This window comes from Archocentrus centrarchus, chromosome 10, assembly GCF_007364275.1.
Source record: "Archocentrus centrarchus isolate MPI-CPG fArcCen1 chromosome 10, fArcCen1, whole genome shotgun sequence".
NCBI lineage: Eukaryota > Metazoa > Chordata > Actinopteri > Cichliformes > Cichlidae > Archocentrus > Archocentrus centrarchus.
The window spans coordinates 35,391,000-35,409,276 of NC_044355.1; the positions used below are offsets into that span (position 1 = coordinate 35,391,000).

General features: G+C 40.8%; 1 protein-coding gene across 1 annotated transcript; it reads left to right on the forward strand.

The window, feature by feature from the left end:
* Positions 1-8,221: 8,221 nt before the first annotated feature.
* On the forward strand, positions 8,222-11,760 carry tmem216 (transmembrane protein 216). The gene is made up of 5 exons (XM_030739723.1): positions 8,222-8,479; positions 8,566-8,659; positions 8,980-9,072; positions 11,307-11,508; positions 11,603-11,760. Exons 1-5 carry the CDS (start codon positions 8,255-8,257, stop codon positions 11,616-11,618), a joined length of 630 nt encoding a protein of 209 aa, XP_030595583.1. The 5' UTR covers positions 8,222-8,254; the 3' UTR covers positions 11,619-11,760.
* The last annotated feature ends 6,517 nt before the right edge of the window (positions 11,761-18,277 follow it).

Here is an 18,277-nt window from a genome sequence, read left to right on the forward strand (position 1 = left end):
CGCTTTTTTTAATTAACTATCATTCATACACATTCATACTCCGACGGGACGGTCGGAGAGCAACTTGGGGTTAAGTATCTTGCCCAAGGATACATTGGCATGTAGCCTGGAGTAGCCAGGAATCGAACCGCTGACCTTCTGATCAGTAGGTGACCTGCTCTACCTACTGAGCTACAGCCACCCCACTGAGCTACAGCCACCCCAAGCTGTGGGCTTTAAAAACTGCTTCCAGGTGACCTTGGTACTCGTACACATCTTCGCCCTCTTTTTGTCTGCATTGGTTAATTTTGTCATAATTTGGGGGTGGCATTAGGGTCTGTTTTGTTCTCAAAATTACCCCGTCCATCCCTTGCCATAAGATTTCTGAATTATGCCTTAAAATGTTGCCGCCCTCATCTCTTCCTGTGAAGGTGTCCTTACTCTTCCCCACTCGTGTTTAAAATGGTTGCGGAACACCCGGAACATTTCATCTCCATTCAGGTTAAACGAGGTTTGTAATCCCCTTACATCTGTCGCCCATTGTTCTATGTCAATTTTGTATGGGGTTAAGCCTTTAACGGCCCCTTGCATTTCAGTTTCAGTCCAAGGTCGGCAAACCAAAATAGTGGGAGGTTGAGGGGCGCTTGCTGTCCCTGTGTTTGGGTTCGCGACTTGGAGCATGGGGAAGATTTGTGCCACTGGTTCCAGTACAGGTGGGGGCCCTCCACAATTGAAACAATCCCTTTCATGCCCGTACTCTGATAAAATGGGATAACCTGCTGGCTTAGGTGTGGCATGCACATCTATGTGCGCCAGTGTTTTAAGTTCTCCATTTCTGGTGCGGCTCGCAATGGGAGAAAATGCTGCATGAGAAACAGCTGTTAAGCCTTCCCTTGCTTGGGTCTCATGTTGTTTTGTCCCACTAGCCCCTCCCCCCTCTAAACATGGGGCGGCGTGTTTTGCCCCGTTGGGCCCTCCCCCCTCTAAACATGGCGCAGCTCCGGGTGCTCCAGGATCAGGTCCCCTACGGTCTTGCTGGGGTCTACATACAATGTGAGTTTCCTCATCTGCCTTTATTACAGCTGCATGCACGTGTGTGGGTGGTTTTGCCGCTGTGGCTTTTGCCTTCCGCTGTTCCTGTCGGCGTTTAGCCTGTAACAGCCACAACTTTGCACACTGCAGTTCCAACTGCGCCTTCTTGCAAAATGCTGCTTTTTGTTGCAGCTGTGTTACTAAGTTTTCACATTCTGTCACTACCAACTTTCCCTTAAACCCATATTTTTTCTTACATTTATTTATATATTGAGTTGACCCTTGTTTATGCCATTCCATAAATTTTACATCGCCCTCTAATATGGCGGCCTTGCATTTCGACGAGGACTTACCCATTGTTTCTGACGTACAATCCGCCTTTGCTTTGTCTCGTACAGACCACGTGTCTTTATTGAGACCTAAACCCAAATCCGCCCTTCACTGTGTACTCCAACAGACCATGAAGTTGAAAACCATTAGATTTTCTTCATGCTGCTGCTTCCACTTCAATGGCGGCTTTCACGCTCAGTCACTCACACATACGCGTATTTATGGCGCCTATTTTAAATCTTTGTTTACGGCGAGAACACCAAAATTCCGAATTAAGGCCAAATTACCAATTTACTTTCTCCTTTCGGCGAGAACACCTACGGTACCGTTTTATATTTTATTTTTCTACGCTTTTCCCTGAAAAGCTAACTTTCCCTGAAAGTTACTTCGGCCGGTGCCCCTCATGAACCCTGTTCTGAGGGCGCTTTTCCCTGAAAAGCGAACTTTCCCTGAAAGTTACTCCGGCCGGTTACCTCACGAACCCGGTTCGGAGGATGTATACTACAGTTTTCCCTGAAAAGCAAACTTTCCCTTAAAGTTATCTTGGCAATTGGACCCGGTCCGACTCAGTAGTCTACGATTTGTCCTACCTGGTTTCTGTCATCTTCACGTTGGTGGATCGGGTCTCGAGGAAAGCGTTCCCAGCGACCGCGGAGAAACCTATGAAGCCGGGCCTGACAACGAATTCACGTCTCAGGTCTTTGCACAGCGCCTCTATTGCAGCTGGCTGTCCAGACAGTCTGCCGGCGTTGCTCCGCTGTCGTTAGGAAAAACCTCCTCACTGCCTGCCCGGCTCTCGAAGGACCAAAAAATGTTAGGTTCGGACCACCTTTGAATAAAGAAAGACACAGAAACCCGTAGTTGATCTTTTTACCTGCAGGGAGAGTCTCAGCTCACACCCGTGTGCGTGTCTGAAAGAGACTTCCTTCTTCCTGCCGGCTCTTTTATTTTAGCGTCATGTGAGTGTGTGGGGGTGTGTGTATGTGTGTGTGACATCAGGAAACAGGCGTTACCTGCTTTCCTCACCTGGAGGGTCCGGGTGTGCGTGAGTATGTTTTGTGCTTACAATCTGATGGTCATGTGCATGTTATGATAAACATTATGCTACCATAGAAAAACAGTTTTAAACGTATCTATTCTACAGTCCCCCATGAGCCTCATGGAATTTATAAGAGTAACAATAGTTAGTGTTGAGGAAGCATATTAAACAAATTATACTCTTGAAACTACAAATTCTGCCCCCTGTAGGGGTGGCCTTACAATAGTAGTTGACGTCATACTACTGAATAATAGCATAACTGAAATTAAAAAAACTGAAATCAATTTGCTTTCTGCCTGGGAGTTCTTTGACCTTTGACCTCTAAAATGCTCTGATTCTTCACTGAGGCCCTGTGACTGATTGCACCTGTTGTTATCAATCCCCACGTCAAAAAAGGTCTTCTATTGATGACCCTCTTTTTGGGCTCAGACTTGTGCACAAAGATCATCGGCCAAGAACTCTCAGGTCACCTGTTTGTGAGATGGTTGGCCTCCTCCTTCTTGAGCACCAGGGGCCTTTTTTATATGAGTTTATGGAGCTCTCAGTCTGTTCAGGAGATCTTAGGATGAGCTTGAACACCTCGATCTGCACCAGTTTCTTTATTGGTAGCTGATCCAGTCTCCTGCAGCGCCGGTGTGTTGTTCAGGCTCCTGTTAGAATAAAACTGATAGATTTTCATTAGTTAAATCTTTCCTTTTCTCCTAGTTCATATCCCTCCTTTTGAGACATAAACTCTGTTTTTTGTCTCAATAATTTACCTTCATTTAGGTTATTTATCTAAAGGGCATACTAATATTTATATTATTAGCTTCTGAGATTTTTTCCTTTAATGCTTAATTCAATATCAAATTGTTCAGACATTCAAAATTCAAATGTTCTCTGCTTTTCTCTTATAATCCTAGCTTTAAACAAATCTACCAAGTACAGAAATGTAAATCCACAAAAGAATAAATCGGGAACTTGTATTCTATCCTACATGGGCAAGCAAATGAGTTTTTTTAGTTCTCTATGTTTTGCCTTGTAGCAGAGCAGCAGCTCAAAGTTTGGCCACTTTGTTTTGGGTCTCAGATTCAACTGTTTCACGAAGTCTTTGCATGCACTGTTTTTTTCTAACCTTTCTTTGAGGTTTAACTAAAACTGAACTTTTTCACGTAAACTTTTTCTTGAAATTTAACAACAATCTTCTGGAAAAATGACCTCTAATAATTTGCAAAAAATACTTAAACCTGAAATTTTCAAGGCATCTATTTTACTGGCTTTGTTTATTCATTATTTATTATTTTTAAAGCAATATACTCCCGACTCCCTTTTTTTGTGATTTAAAAATTTTTTTTTTGTCTTTTTATCCATCTCTGGTTGGCTTATCTCTCATATGTATCAGAAGAAACCTTCCTTCCGAGAATTTTTGACCAGCAATGCCTTATCAACAACCATCTCTATCCAAATTAAAGGAAAGAAAAGAAGAGAAAAAACTTAGAGCTATAACTCTCATCCACACGCACGACTTCTGTCTCTCTGGCTCTCACTTAGATTCACACACCACGTCCTTGAGATCGGAATGCACACACACACACACACACACACACACACACACACACACCACACACACACACACACACACAGCAATGGATTACAAAACAGCTAATATTGACCACTGGAACATTGTCCTTTTCCTTTTAAACAACAACAAATAACACCATACTTTGCAAAAAAATTCACCTCAAAATATTTTGTATTTATTATTTCTCTCTGAAACACATACAAATACACAATAGTACTCAGTCACACAGACAGACACGTGGAGGCCTCCTTACACATGCACAGACACACATTCAAGCATCCATCAGATTTTTTTTTTTCAATATTCATTATTGCTGTAGATTTTTCTTTCCCAAGTGACCTAATTTTGGATTGCTTACTTCAGGTGGGTGAGTCAAAGTTTTTGACCCAAAGATCAACTTTTACCTGATTAGGATGGAGAGATTTCTCCTTTAATTTTAGGTTCAGCTTAATATCTGTGGTTGGGAGTTTACACTAAAATAATTTTAGTGTAAACTCCCACTAAAATTATAATTTTACATCACCGGTTATTTTGAAGTTTCACCCTCTTTTTAATCGGAGCCCCTTTTTTAAACCCAGTGTCGTCAGTCAGTCAGTCCAAACTGCAAGAACAAAAACAATATTAGCAAGGTACCATTTATATATATATATATATATATATATATAATATATATATATATATATATATATATATATATATATATATATATATATTTTTTTTTTTTTTAGGGATTTTATTTTTATTACAAAAAACCTTTGTATCTCTTTGTCTCTTTATTTCATCATTTCTTGTATTCTCTCTTTTTTTTTTTTGTCTTTTATGTTTTATTACAAAAATCTCTTGAGGCTTTTTAAAGGGTTTTAGTTGCTTTTATGGATTTCTGAGATCAAGGTTTGTGAAAAGAACCGTGAAGACCACCAGTGTTTACTCTATCAACCTTTGTACCGGGAGCCGTAGACAGACGCGTCACTGTTTACGCCGCTCAACTTTCCAAAGGATATGAGTAAATGACAAATGTTCTGCTTTAGATTTCATAAAAACCAAAGGCCCTCTAAACCTGAAAACCCCCTGAGAAGGGCACTCGTTCGGTCCACTGATCAGACGGCCCATGGGCTCAACACCGTCCGACTCATTTTGCCTATATTTCTTCACTCTTTTAAACTCTTTTATTCTTTTCAACTCTTTTTTTTCTCTTAAACTCTTTTTTCTTTTTCAAACTTTTACACCTGTGTGAAATGGCTCGAATTACACCTTCCTCCTGTCATAAAACCAGTGACCATTATAATTTGACACAATTCAATATGCAGATATTTAGAAAAGGTCTCTGCCAACCTTTAGGTGGACGTCCTGGTCACTGATAGAGTCTGGAAGTGAGGACTGTCACAAGGAACCTCAAAGCAGCGATTATCCGTGGCCAAATTCACTCCTTATTCCCAAGAAACTCAAGAAACAAAAACATCTGAAAAAACATTCCTGTTCGATCACGTCGGGTGTCACCAATTGAAGAAATTTAAAATAATAATAAGAAGAGTGTGTGTGCTGTTGCTGTTTAAGCCTTTAGGTTTCTGCATGTTCGTTTCGCGAACAGGAATGACAAAACGGAGTCCAAATAAGGAGAATAAGGAGTCCAAATATTAAATTTAATAAAGCCATTTCAAACAGTTCAGATATCTGGACCAGACTGCATGCCATGAGATGGCATTAAGTACTGGCACTTTCTAATTCAACTTACAGTTTTCTAATAGTCCGAGCATATCAGTCTTGGTTACATCATTTACAAAACAGAATGTGAAAAACATTCTATGTTAGACTAAACATTCTATCATTGTTTAGTCTTCATCAGTGTAGTTCAGAATACAAAGGTCATGATGACACAGAACATTATAAGCTTCTGTATTTTTAATCAGTTAAGTTATTTTCCAGACAAATTTCTCAGGGAAGTAAACGTACGTAAGTAAATGAATGTAGCATATATCATATTCCAACACCTGTAATCTGTGAAACATGTCAAACCTACCTCTCATGAATGATATGTCATTGATGGCGAAACATCACTCCTGTCAGAGGGTCAGAAGCTGCGATCAGTTTTTTTTTTTTTTTGGCAAAGTCACTTTTATACAGAGGTGGCCAAAGTGCTGACATTCTGTACTTAAGTAGAAGTACAAGTACTTGTGTTAAAAACTACTCTGGTAAAAGTTGAATTACTGGTTCAACTTCTGTACTCAAGTAAAAATAAAAAAGTACAGGCTCTGAAATCTACTCAAAGTAAGAAAGTAAAAGTAGCTCCTTGGAGGACGTTTCTACCTCTTTCTTACATCTTTCTCTATTTGAGTGAAGTTATCGCTCATTCTTTGCTCTCCCTTAAAATACAGCAGCTGTTCTTTTAGCTAGCAGACACACTGTGTGACGAACTGCAGACACTTTTTTTTGTCCTTTACATTTTCTGTCATTTATTTTCCTCACCGTTCCGGCGTGCAGCCTCTATGTAAAGCGCAACTTCCTCTGGCTCTTTCTGGTCTCCGAACGAGTGTTGCAGGAGCCTCTCCCTCTACCGTGTGGGGTGTCTCCCAACCCTGTTATTCCGACTTCCGTGAAAAACTCGCTCGCAATCAAATGCCGGCTCCCACACTGACCGGAAATGCAGACGTTTCTCAGACGCATTAAACCTAAAGTAACGAGCTTGTTTTGAAAATGTAAGAAGTAGAAAGTACAGATACTTGTGTAAAAATGTAGTGAGTAAAAGTAAAAAGTTGTCAGAAAAATAAATACTCAAGTAAAGTACAGATACCTGAAAAATCTACTTCAGTACAGTAACGAAGTATTTGTACTTCGTTACTGTCCACCACTGCTTTTATATATTTATTTAACGGGGTAAAAACTTTTACTGACGTTAAAAATGTCCTTTTGAGGAGAGATACGACCAAGAGACAACAAATATAACACCACAGTTCTATAAAGATACTTTAACTGGCCCAAAAGGACTGGACTGATTATAATGTGGATACAGTAATGCATAAAGATGCTTGCAAAACAGATCATTTCTTTATTTTATATTTAAGGCAATCATAAATCCTGCTGACTACAGTCTGTTTACCAATATAAGCACAGATATTACACACCAAAAACACACAGAAACATCAGAAATCACTTTCTGGCAAACCATCACTATGTGGCACAACACGGCACTGATGGATAACTGAGCCACTGCTTTAAAGCTCAGTCACTCAAACATACTTGGTGATGTTAAAAACAGGAAGAGATGGTCTTCATTTATCACAACAGGCAAGAAATTCTCGTGTTACAGCAGAAAAAAGTAGACTTGACAAAATAAAATAGCTCAAGTAAACTTATATTTAGCACCTCTCAAGATAAAGATCAGAAACAAAGTCCATGGATCTCAGAAGGACAGTCCAGGGTTTGCAGGCCTAAAGTTATGTCTCATTTAGCTTTCAGCCTGCAAGCCAAAATTTTAAAGTGGACTCTGAGGTTGAAGGGGAGCACCTGAAACAGCAGTTGTGTGAGAAGAAGTCTCACCACAGTGCTTTGAACGACCTCCAGGGAAGCTTTGTGGAGACAAGAGAACGACGGGTTACAATAATCCAGATAAATGCATGAATAACCTTCTCCAGTTCAGACACCCTTGAGCCACAAAGCTGCTTTATAAAGTAATATAGCCAAATAAATGAATTCAACAAAGACAAATAAAAGAATAAACATATTTATTAAATGTAGTCAAAAACTATGACGGACAAACAGAAATATCACATATATGAGCGGAGAGACAAAAAGGCAGATGTGAAGTGACACCGACTAATACGGTTGTACAAAAAAACTTCACTTTAACTCAATATACAAAGAAAACTCTTCAAATTATAGTAATAAAATCTATAACCCTTTTTATATTTGTTTTATATTATATTTCATTATATTACTGTATTTTGGGCAGCATGGTGGCGCAGTGGTTAGCTCTGCTACCTCACAGTAGCAGAGCTAACCTCTGCTACCATCTGAAAGGCCTGGGTTTGATTCCACCTTGGCCGAGGCCTCTCCCTCTCTCTGTGTGGAGTTTGCATGTTCTCCCCATGCTTGCGTGGGTTTCCTCCGGGTACTCGGGTTTCCTCCCACATTCCCACGACATGCACTTACTGGGGTTAGGTTAATTGGCTACAGTAAATTGCCCATAGGTGTGAATGTGAGTGTGAAAGGTTGTTTGTCTCTCTGTGTTGGCCCTGTGACAGGCTGGCGACCTGTTCAGGATGTACCCTGCCTCTGACAGCTGGGATAGGCTCCAGCCCCCCGCGACCCTGAACAGCATGAGCGAAAGCGGATGGATGGATGGATACTGTATTTTATTTATTAAATTAAATCTGTGGAAGGAGAGAAACTATAAGCACAAATGTACACAAACTTATTTACTACATCATCGACAAAAATGTTTCAGTTTAAATGTCACTCGGCAGATTAATCTGCCCTTCACACTTTTTAACTCACTCTTCTGCTTCCTGTTCTTCCTTTTTCCTGTAGGGAGCCGACCAATCGTATCCTTCACCTGAATCTAACACGAAGCCGCAGGTCATGTGACTTTGTGTCTACCATAGTTTCTCCTTGACCTCCTATTCCTCAGCTCTCGTCCACTCCTCTGCAGGTGCTGCTCTACCTGAACAGCTGGTACTTTGCTGCCTTCTACCTGGCTGAGATCCTGATTTTCATCTATAAAGGTGTGTGAGAGTTCTCTACCTCCTTCTCCTTAACAGATATATTAGAAGACAATAACATAGATCAAAGAAGAATAAACATGAAAAATAATTTTCAAAACTGCTAAAATGCAGAATCAAAGAATACTATACAAGAGTAATTTGTACTATGTACAAATGGTACTACATACAGTAAAATACATTAGAAGACGTGTTACAGATTTTTGTATAAGTACATAAAGTGAAGTTGGGATGGCATTTATTGACAGACTGAACCTGAGTCCTCAGCTTTAGTCAGCGTTAAAACCAGAAGACAGGCTGATCATGATGTTTGTTCCCTGCAGGAGTCTTACTGCCATACCCGTCAGATAACCTGGTTCTGGATGTTGTGCTGCTGCTGCTCTTCCTTGCTCTCGAGACCCTGCGGATCTTTTATGGTGAGGGTCATCACATCTATCCATTCTCTTCCGCTTATCCTGTTCAGAGTCACCAGAGCCTATCCCAGCTGACATAGGTACACCCGACACACAATTTGCCTTGGTGAACCTGTCGAACAAATCAAACAACAATGAACAATCAAAAACCATAGCTCCTATCAAAATATTTTCACAAGAATCTGTTCTAAACAGCAGCGTTTTTTTTTTTTTTTTTTTTTTTTCCTGGGCTCCAAAGTGTGGTCATGGGAGCAGTTTAAACAAGGGGCTCTTTTCTGGTTTGGAGAAAATCACCTCCCTAAAATTACTATGGATGTTAATGGAGGAGTTGAAGGGTACTCCCTCTGCTTGAACCCTCACAGTTTAAAAAGTTTACATTTGTCAGGATTGAGAGATGCATTGTATGAAAGTAGAGAATTGGCTCCACATATTGAGGATAAAATGATGGCTGTAGCGGGAACAGTGTGAACACAGAGGCAGTTTAAAAATAAATTTTCCAGATGAAAGGTTTGAAGTCTCCCACTCTACTAATAAGGCTTCAGTTCTAGCCAACGCAATACATACCCATTATAAACTTTGAAAAGATTGAAAAAAGTACATCAAACTTAAACTGGAACTGACAAAAAACTCTAAAAGATGTTCCATCCCTCCATCTATTTTCTTCCGCTTATCAGGGGCCAGATCGCAGGGGCAGCAGCCCAAGCAGAGAACCCCAGACTTCCCTCTCCCCAGCCACCTCCACCATTCATTTGGAGAGACCCCAAAGCATTCCCAGGCCAGCTAAGAGATATAATCTCTCCAGTGTGTCCTGGGTCCACCCTGGGGCCTCCTCTCAGTAGGACATGTCCAGGTTACCTCACCCAATTGATGTGGAGGAGCAGCGGCTGATCCCCGGCTATAGAGACTGGCTATAAAAGATATTGAAAAGAAAAATACACCATAAACAGTTCAATGTCTTGGCTTCATTTTAAAGTTTGAATGGTGCCTATAGGTGAAGGTATGTGGAAGTAGTAGCTCAAAGAGGAGGATGTTGAAACAGGATTTAAAACCTCTCCCCATTCAAAAGAATGGGAAATATAATTAGAAAATCCTTAATAATTATAATAGTTATCAATGAGAAAAATGCAAGAAGTCATCTCCTGAAGCAGAGGAATCTAATAATCTAATTTTTCTACGTTGAACAGGAGTAGTTAGATGCCAAAAAATGTGTGGAATAGATAATAATAATAAAGAAAGATTATTATTACTGTGAATGCTTTGAAGCATTCACAGAAAGGTGAGAAAACTAACTCTGCTTCAGGCAGAGACAGAGTCCTGTCAGCAGCTTCCTCTGGGCAGATTTCTGCTCATCATGTTCCTGCTGGGTTACGGTGACACGACAGTCAGCTGGTCCTATCTCACTGAACATCATGCTGACTGATACAGAATATCAAATACAAATTTGTGAGCGTGAAACTATCCAAGATTTTTTTTTTTGAAACATGAATGATGATTGACCGTAACAGGTATCGAAACTCAGATTAAGAAGATCACAAAAGCTCACAAATCATTTAATCCTCGGATGACGTTTCTACGATGAAGCACACCCGTGTACAAAGGCGTTTCATCTGGTTTTTCACTTGTGTTGATTTCCCATGCGTCTGAGCAGGGCTTTGGGTGCAGCTTTTTGTAGGTTTTTCTCAAAAATACAAGAAGCCAAAACTCGGTGCAGATATGTCATTGTCTTCATTTTTCAGCTGCTCTGCAGGAACAGATAGAAGGCCAGATTCATAAAGGCTCGACTGACAGAGGTCACAAAGAGCCTTAAAAGTCAACCATATGAGGAGCTCAGAGATAAACTGGTGTGTCGTCCATAGCTTCATAGATTCTCTAGATGAAACAAACAAACTCACAAATGCTGACATTTTAGATGCATCATCATCACTGTTTATGAAATGTAGGAATTTTTTTTTTAGTCTTGAAGGTGTAATTATTTCAGCTGTTTAGCTCCATTTACTCATTTATTTATCCCACAAGCATCCCCTGCTGCACGTCCAAGAGTTTTCTCACTTTTTACATTTCAGTTGCTTCATAAATATTTCATGCAGTACTTTTAATTTTAATTTTGTGCAAAGAGAAAAAAAGTATATCTAAAATTCGATGTGACCGCCTCTGATCAGGCCCTTGAGCTCTGAAACTGAGCTGATGGTTCACTCAGCAGCAGACAGTAACCATCCAGTCACCGTGTCTTCATCCAGGCCAGAAGGGGAACCTGTGTGAGCGCTCTCTGGCTACCTGCGTATCGCTCTTTGTCCTGTTTCCCTGCGCCGCACTTGCCATGTACTACCTGCTGCTGCAGACCTTCGTCCTGCGCCTTGAGTTCCTCCTCAGCACCATGCTGCTCTGCTTCTACGCGCTCGAGTTCCTCCTTGGACTCCTCTCCATATCTGCCTTCTCCAGGTGACGGTGCCTTCATGTGGGCATTTCAGGTTTGTAAAAATCTTCAGTAAGTTTTTGACATACTGAATTTCATTCTTTCCATCTTTGTGTGCAGGTCCAAAGTGTACTGAGGAGCAAACACTGGTCACCTGAACCACAACAGGATGGGTCAGCAGAATTTTCTCTGCATGCTGTAACTGTGTGTCATATTTGATTATGGCTTTTACCCTCAGATGAAGTATTTTTTGTAAATAAATTTTGATTTATACATCATAATCAGATTATCTCCAGTGTTTCTAAAAGTAAATAGAATGAAGTTTAAACTGGAGGATTTTGAGGCAGCACTGATTTGAGCTGCCTCGGTTTTTACCTGGATCCTGTGAGGATTAAGGTCACCACGTAGATGGAGAAGACCATAGGCCACCAGAACATCCACGTGTTGGTGCTGTTCTCCGTCACCTGTGAGCACACAAATGCAACACTGAAACCACCTTTATGGAGATTTCTCATCCATTACAAAATTTATTGCCAGTGTGTGAACAGACTGTGACCCTTCCCTAAAAAAACCAAGATGGTGGCAACTGCTGTGCTAATATGGAGTCAAAAACTGTTGAGTAACATCACAGTGGCTGCGTACATCTTTAATATACAGTCTATAAAAAATTAGTTTGTACACTGTAGGTAAGGTTAGCCAGTTAGCTGTACACTGATATCTTTATTGTGCTCCAACTGACATTCTGATACTCATGCTCCCTCTGGACTTGTTGGACCTCCTCTGTCAGCTGTTGGACCCTCAGCTGCAGCTCCATCAGTTTGCCCCGTCTCACCACTTCCATGTCGTTGCTGGTGCCCGCTCTGATGTCCAGGTAAGCCATCTATAACAGCATCGCCCACCTTCTTACTGAGATGCTTACAAGTGACATTTTTTGTACACAATTTCCACACATAATTAGTAATAAGGCTTCATACAGTATTGTATCATATCTAAAAAAACTTTTATCAGTTGGTTTTTGATACAAATTATGAAACTTTTTTTTTTCAAACCACATTTTTAGTATTTTCTCTCCTGAATGTTATACGTTTTTAAAAAGTTGTATGTAGTTACTTTTTTTATTTATTGTCTAAAATTAACTTTGTAATTTTGACATTTTATTCATATTTTACTGATTTTTTTCATTCATTATTTTTCAGACTTTTATTTGTAATATGTTTTACATAATGTCATTAGGACTTTAACACAATAATTATACATTTACTATAACTCGCATATAACAAAGACCTATAATTTTTTTTTTGCCTTTTTTGTTGGTTTTGGGATGTTTTTCTGACATTCAAATTTTACAATATTTTTGATATTTTAATAATTAAATTTTTAAAATTACATTTCAGGTTTATTTAACAGTATTTTTCAGACCTTTGACTATTTTTCTTTTTTTTCTGATTTTCCAGACATTTTCTGATTTTGTTTTACATTATTATTATTATTATTATTATTATGTGTGAGCTATTTTATTATTTATCACATTATTGTTGTTAAGACACTGGCATTATTTATATTTCAAGCTTTTAATAATATTTCAGTTATGATTTTTTTTTAAATTCTTCTAGACTTATTTAGTGTATTTTGTACTTTTGATTAAAAAATTTCAGTTTTGTGTTTGAGGGCTGCACTAATTAATCTTATTTTATTTAGGCTACATCATTATTATTATTATTATTATTATTATTATTATTAATATTATTATGTTAATATCAAATAATCATATCTCCATCCACCATTTTGTATATTAAATTTGGAACTTTTTGGTCCCTTTTCAGGTTTTTGATTGCAGTTTTTAAAATTGTCAGTTTGAGGAGTCACATGTAGGAAGGCCTGAAATAAAAAAAGGAAACAATTGAGATTTAGTACAAACCTCATCGGGATCTCTGACTTCAGCAGATGTCTTGGGGGTTCTGATTGGTGAGCAATTACTCACAGGCTTGCGCAGAATAAAATGGCCTGTTCAGTATAAAGCAGTAAAGTAACAAAGTGTCTGTTTATCAGGCTGGTTTGTGTTGTTGTGTGTGAGAAGGAAAGGCTGCATCACAGCAAGCCAAATTAAAAAGATAAAATCTGCTTCACATCAGAAGACGACACAAGGCCATGTTTTGATCACACCAGTTACTTATTATTCTAAGACTTTCTTGAAATGTTGGCTTTTAGTGGTTGAAATAATAATTGTACTTTCACAGTCAATCTGTAATAGAAAATTAAACATAATTAGGCATTTAAATGGGAATGAAAGAGGCATTTTTTTTTCAAAATTTTTTATAACTTTATTTAAGTGATTGAGGCAAATCATGACACTAAATCTCATTTCTGGTTATTTGCAGCAAAGTTGGTCTCACCTGATTGCTTGTTGTGTCATAGGTTTGAAACAATGGATTTTAATGACATTTAAAGTCAGATACTTTGACAGTAACTCTGTATTAAACACCGTGAATTAAAATCTTTCATTTCTGACAGGAGAAAGTACCAACACAGCAAAGAAGGGCAGGAAGCTGCCACACACACTCTCAGCACTGCCTGCTGCTGAGGCTGCAGAACCTGAGAATTCTAGGTGTTGTAGATTTTTCCCCTAAAAATAATAAACAGTGCCTTTTTGAAAATAAATTACATATTTTATAGTGTAAAAAAACCCAAGAAACATTTTGTTTAAAAAAAACAAAAAAAAATAGCTATTTATCTGTTTCCTATTCTTTGCAAATTCATGTTTTGATTTAAAATGTAATAAAAGAAGTATAATTCTTTTACATTGTATAGATTTGGAGTATAAAATGAAAATTAAAAACCTATTTTTCATTTTTAATATCCATTTTGAAAACAAAAAAACAATCCACTGTTTGTTTTTCAATATCAGTTTTCAAAACGGAAAAACGAATGACCAAAAGGTACATGGATCCATGTTTCACTTTTCATTCACATTTCAAGGCTTCTGGTCTCTTTCTGTATGTACCCCACTTAATAGGCTGCATATATTTCAGGTTTTATGTCCCATATAAATCTCTTTTAATAATAGAATATACAGAATAATATTACTGAAAATCTCAGCTGTTAAGCTGTCTTTTTGAGATTTTGTCATGTTTTGCTTCCAGAGTGAGACCTGATACCTTAATGAAAGTTAATAGATGCTTTTCAGTGCATTTTGAGATGCAAGTTTACAGAAAATGTAAAAAGGTGAATCTCACGGCATCCGTTTGGTGGAAAGTTTCTCAGCAGGCTGCTTAGATGAAGCTGCAGTTATGAAGATGAGGTTGGTGCTCAACAAAGTGGGACGATTTAATTCGTGTGGCAGAACTGCACAGCTGCAATAGACTCAGTAATGAAACCTCTCAGCTTTAAGTTTTGTCTGCTTTATATTCACAAAGAGAAACGAGCGAGGCAACCATCGTGGAGACATGCAAATACACTGATCTCTCTAATACGAGCGGCGCCCAGTTGGATGGTGACTTTGACAAGCAGAACAAATGCCCTGCAAGCGCAAACGTGCAGGTCAGGAGGAGCGGCGCTGATGGCCGAGGCAGAATTCAACTTCCTTTATCCTCTTTTCAACACCGGCAGTCACATTCTGCCTGTTCACTTACTGTTAAATTAGTCATCTGAGATTAGAGACGGCTTAAGGAAGAAAACTTTTCCCTCAAAAGTTGATAAAGCTCTGCAACTTCATGTATACACAACATATGCAAAAACACAATGTGGAAGTTTTTCTTCAGAAGTTTCTGTGAACTTTGAAGAGGAGAAACGGCATCCATGCAGCAGCTTCAATAAAGTTTTCTAAACAAAGACATAAAGGAGAACAGGGAGGCTCCTATTTTGAAATCTATCTGTACAACAAACCTTTTCCTCTGGTCTCTTTTCTGCCCAGAAGTTGTTATTCTGTTAAATTAAAAGGATGAATTCAATTTATTCCCATTAATGTGTCTGTACACACAGTGAAATGATACACTTCTAATTTCCAATTAACTGCCTAAAGGCATGTATGCATGTTCCATTTATGTATGAGTTTAGGATGATTAAAAAAAATAAATACACGGCATGGTCGTTAGCACTGCTGCCTCACAGCTAGAATGGCCTCTAGATGGTCTGGGTTCAATTCCACCTTGGCCTGGGCCTCTGGAGTTTGCATGTTCTCCCCGTGTCTGCGTGGGTTTCCTCCCACAGTCCAAAGACATGCAGTTACTGAGATTAGGTTAATTGTCACTCTAACTTGCCCGTAGCTGTAAGTGGGAATATTTGCCTGTCTCTGTCTCTCTGTGTTGGCCCTGTACAGGTGTACCCTGCCGCCCTATGGCAGCTGGGATAGGCTCTAGCTCCCCCTGCAACCCTGAATAGAATACGCAGAAGAGAATGAATGGATGGATTAGTATTCAGTAAGCTTTACGCTGAGCTTTCTTTTGTTTTTCCTGTAATTATCATTAATAACAAATTAGAACCCTGAGTGACAACCCCAAACCTGAACTCTAACCCTACTCAATCAGAATTTTTTTTTCTGTCTTCCCAAGTCTCTCTAACCAGGGAAAAAATAAAATTATGTTTTTCTAGCTGGCATACGTAAAAAAATTTTTTTTTAATTTTGATTTTTTTTCCAAAAAAGTTCTTTTTGCTTTTCTACAATTATATGGCTTGGGTAGGTTTAGGATTAGCACCAATTCTGACTTAGATCTCAGAGGGTTCATACACAGTGTGTAAGAAGGACCCTCTGAGTTCATATATTTTTGGGGGACATAAAACCATCTTTTAATATAAATTAGGGAAGCACTAATCCACTTTTCCCAGTTCTGTCAACTGATCACCACCTGGTGGTGAGTTGGATCAGGTGGCGGGGGAAGATGCTGGACAGACCTGGCACACCTAAACGTATTGTGAGGGTGTGCTGGGAACGCCTGGCAGAAGCCCCAGTCCGGGAGATCTTCAACTCCCACCTCCGGCAGAACTTCGACAGCATTCCGAGGGAGGCTGAGGACATTGAGTCCGAATGGACCATGTTCCGCACCTCCATTGTTGAGGCTGCTGCTCAGAGCTGTGGCTGCAAGGTGGTTGGTGCCTGTCGTGGTGGTAACCCCCGAACCAGATGGTGGTCACCGGAGGTGAAGGGAGCCATCAAGCTGAAGAAAGAGTCTTATCGGGCTTGGTTAGCCTGTGGGACTCCGGAGGCAGCTGACAGGTATCGACAGGCCAAGCGGAATGCAGCTCGGGTAGTGCCAAAGCAAAAACTCGGGTGTGGGAGGAGTTCGGTGAGGCTATGGAAAAAGACTTTCGGACGGCATCGAAGCGATTCTGGCAAACCGTCAGGCGACTCAGGAGGGGAAAGCAGTGCTTCACTCACACTGTTTATAGTGCGGGGGGGGGGGGGGTGCTGCTGACTTCAACTGAGGCTATAGTCGGACGGTGGAAGGACTACTTCGAGGTCCTTCTGAATCCCACTGACACGCCTTCTGTAGTGGAAGCAGAGTCTGGGGATGAGGGGGATGACTTGACCATCACTGGGGGTGAGGTCACTGAGGTAGTTAAACAACTCCTTGGTGGCAGAGCCCCTGGGGTGGACGAGATTCGCCCTGAGTTCCTGAAGGCTCTGGATGTTGTAGGGCTGTCTTGGTTGACACGCCTCTGCAACATCGCGTGGAGATCTGGGGCAGTGCCATTGGATTGGCAGACCGGGGTGGTGGTCCCCATCTTTAAGAAGGGAGACCGGAGGGTGTGCTCCAACTTTCGGGGGATCACACTACTCAGCCTCCCCGGTAAGGTCTATGCCAGGGTGCTGGAAAGGAGGGTGCGTCCGTTAGTCGAACCTCGGATTCAGGAGGAACAATGCGGTTTTCGTCCTGGTCGTGGAACGCTGGACCAGCTCTTTATCCTCTCAAGGATATTTGAGTGTGCGTGGGATTTTGCCCAACCAGTCTACATGTGCTTTGTGGACTTGGAGAAGGCATTCGACCATGTTCCTCGGGGTGTTCTTTGGGAGGTTCTGCGGGAGTATGGGGTGTCTGGCCCATTGTTGCGGGCCATTCAGTCCTTGTACAACCACAGTGAGAGCTTGGTCCATATAGCCGGTAATAAGTCGGATTTGTTTCCTGTGGGTGTTGGACTCCGTCAGGGCTGCCCTTTGTCACCGATTCTGTTCATAATTTTTATGGACAGAATTTCTAGGCGTAGCCAGGTGGCGGAAGGCTTCTTCCTTGGTGGCCTCAGAGTCTCATCTCTGCTTTTTGCAGATGATGCGGTTCTGTTGGCTTCATCAGGGGGGGGCCTCCAGCTCGCAGTGGAACGGTTCGCAGCCGAGTGTGAAGCGGCTGGCATGAGAATCAGCACCTCTAAGTCTGAGGCCATGGTCCTCAGCCGGACAAGGGTGGAGTGCCATCTCTGGCTCAGGAACGAGTTCTTGCCTCAAGTGGAGGAGTTTAAGTATCTCGGGGTCTTGTCCACGAGTGATGGGAGAAGGGAACGGGAGATCGACAGGCGGATCGGGGCTGCTTCTGCAGTGATGCGGACGCTGCACCGGTCCGTCGTGGTGAAGAGGGAGCTTAGCGTAAAAGCGAAGCTCTCGATTTACCGGTCGATCTACGTTCCTACCCTCACCTATGGTCACGAGCTTTGGGTAGTGACCGAAAGAATAAGATCGCGAATACAAGCGGCAGAAATGAGTTTCCTTCGAAGGGTGGCTGGCCTCTCCCTTAGAGATAAGGTGAGGAGTGCGGCCATCTGGGAGGGGCTCAGAGTAGAGCCGCTGCTCCTCCACATCAAAAGGAGCCA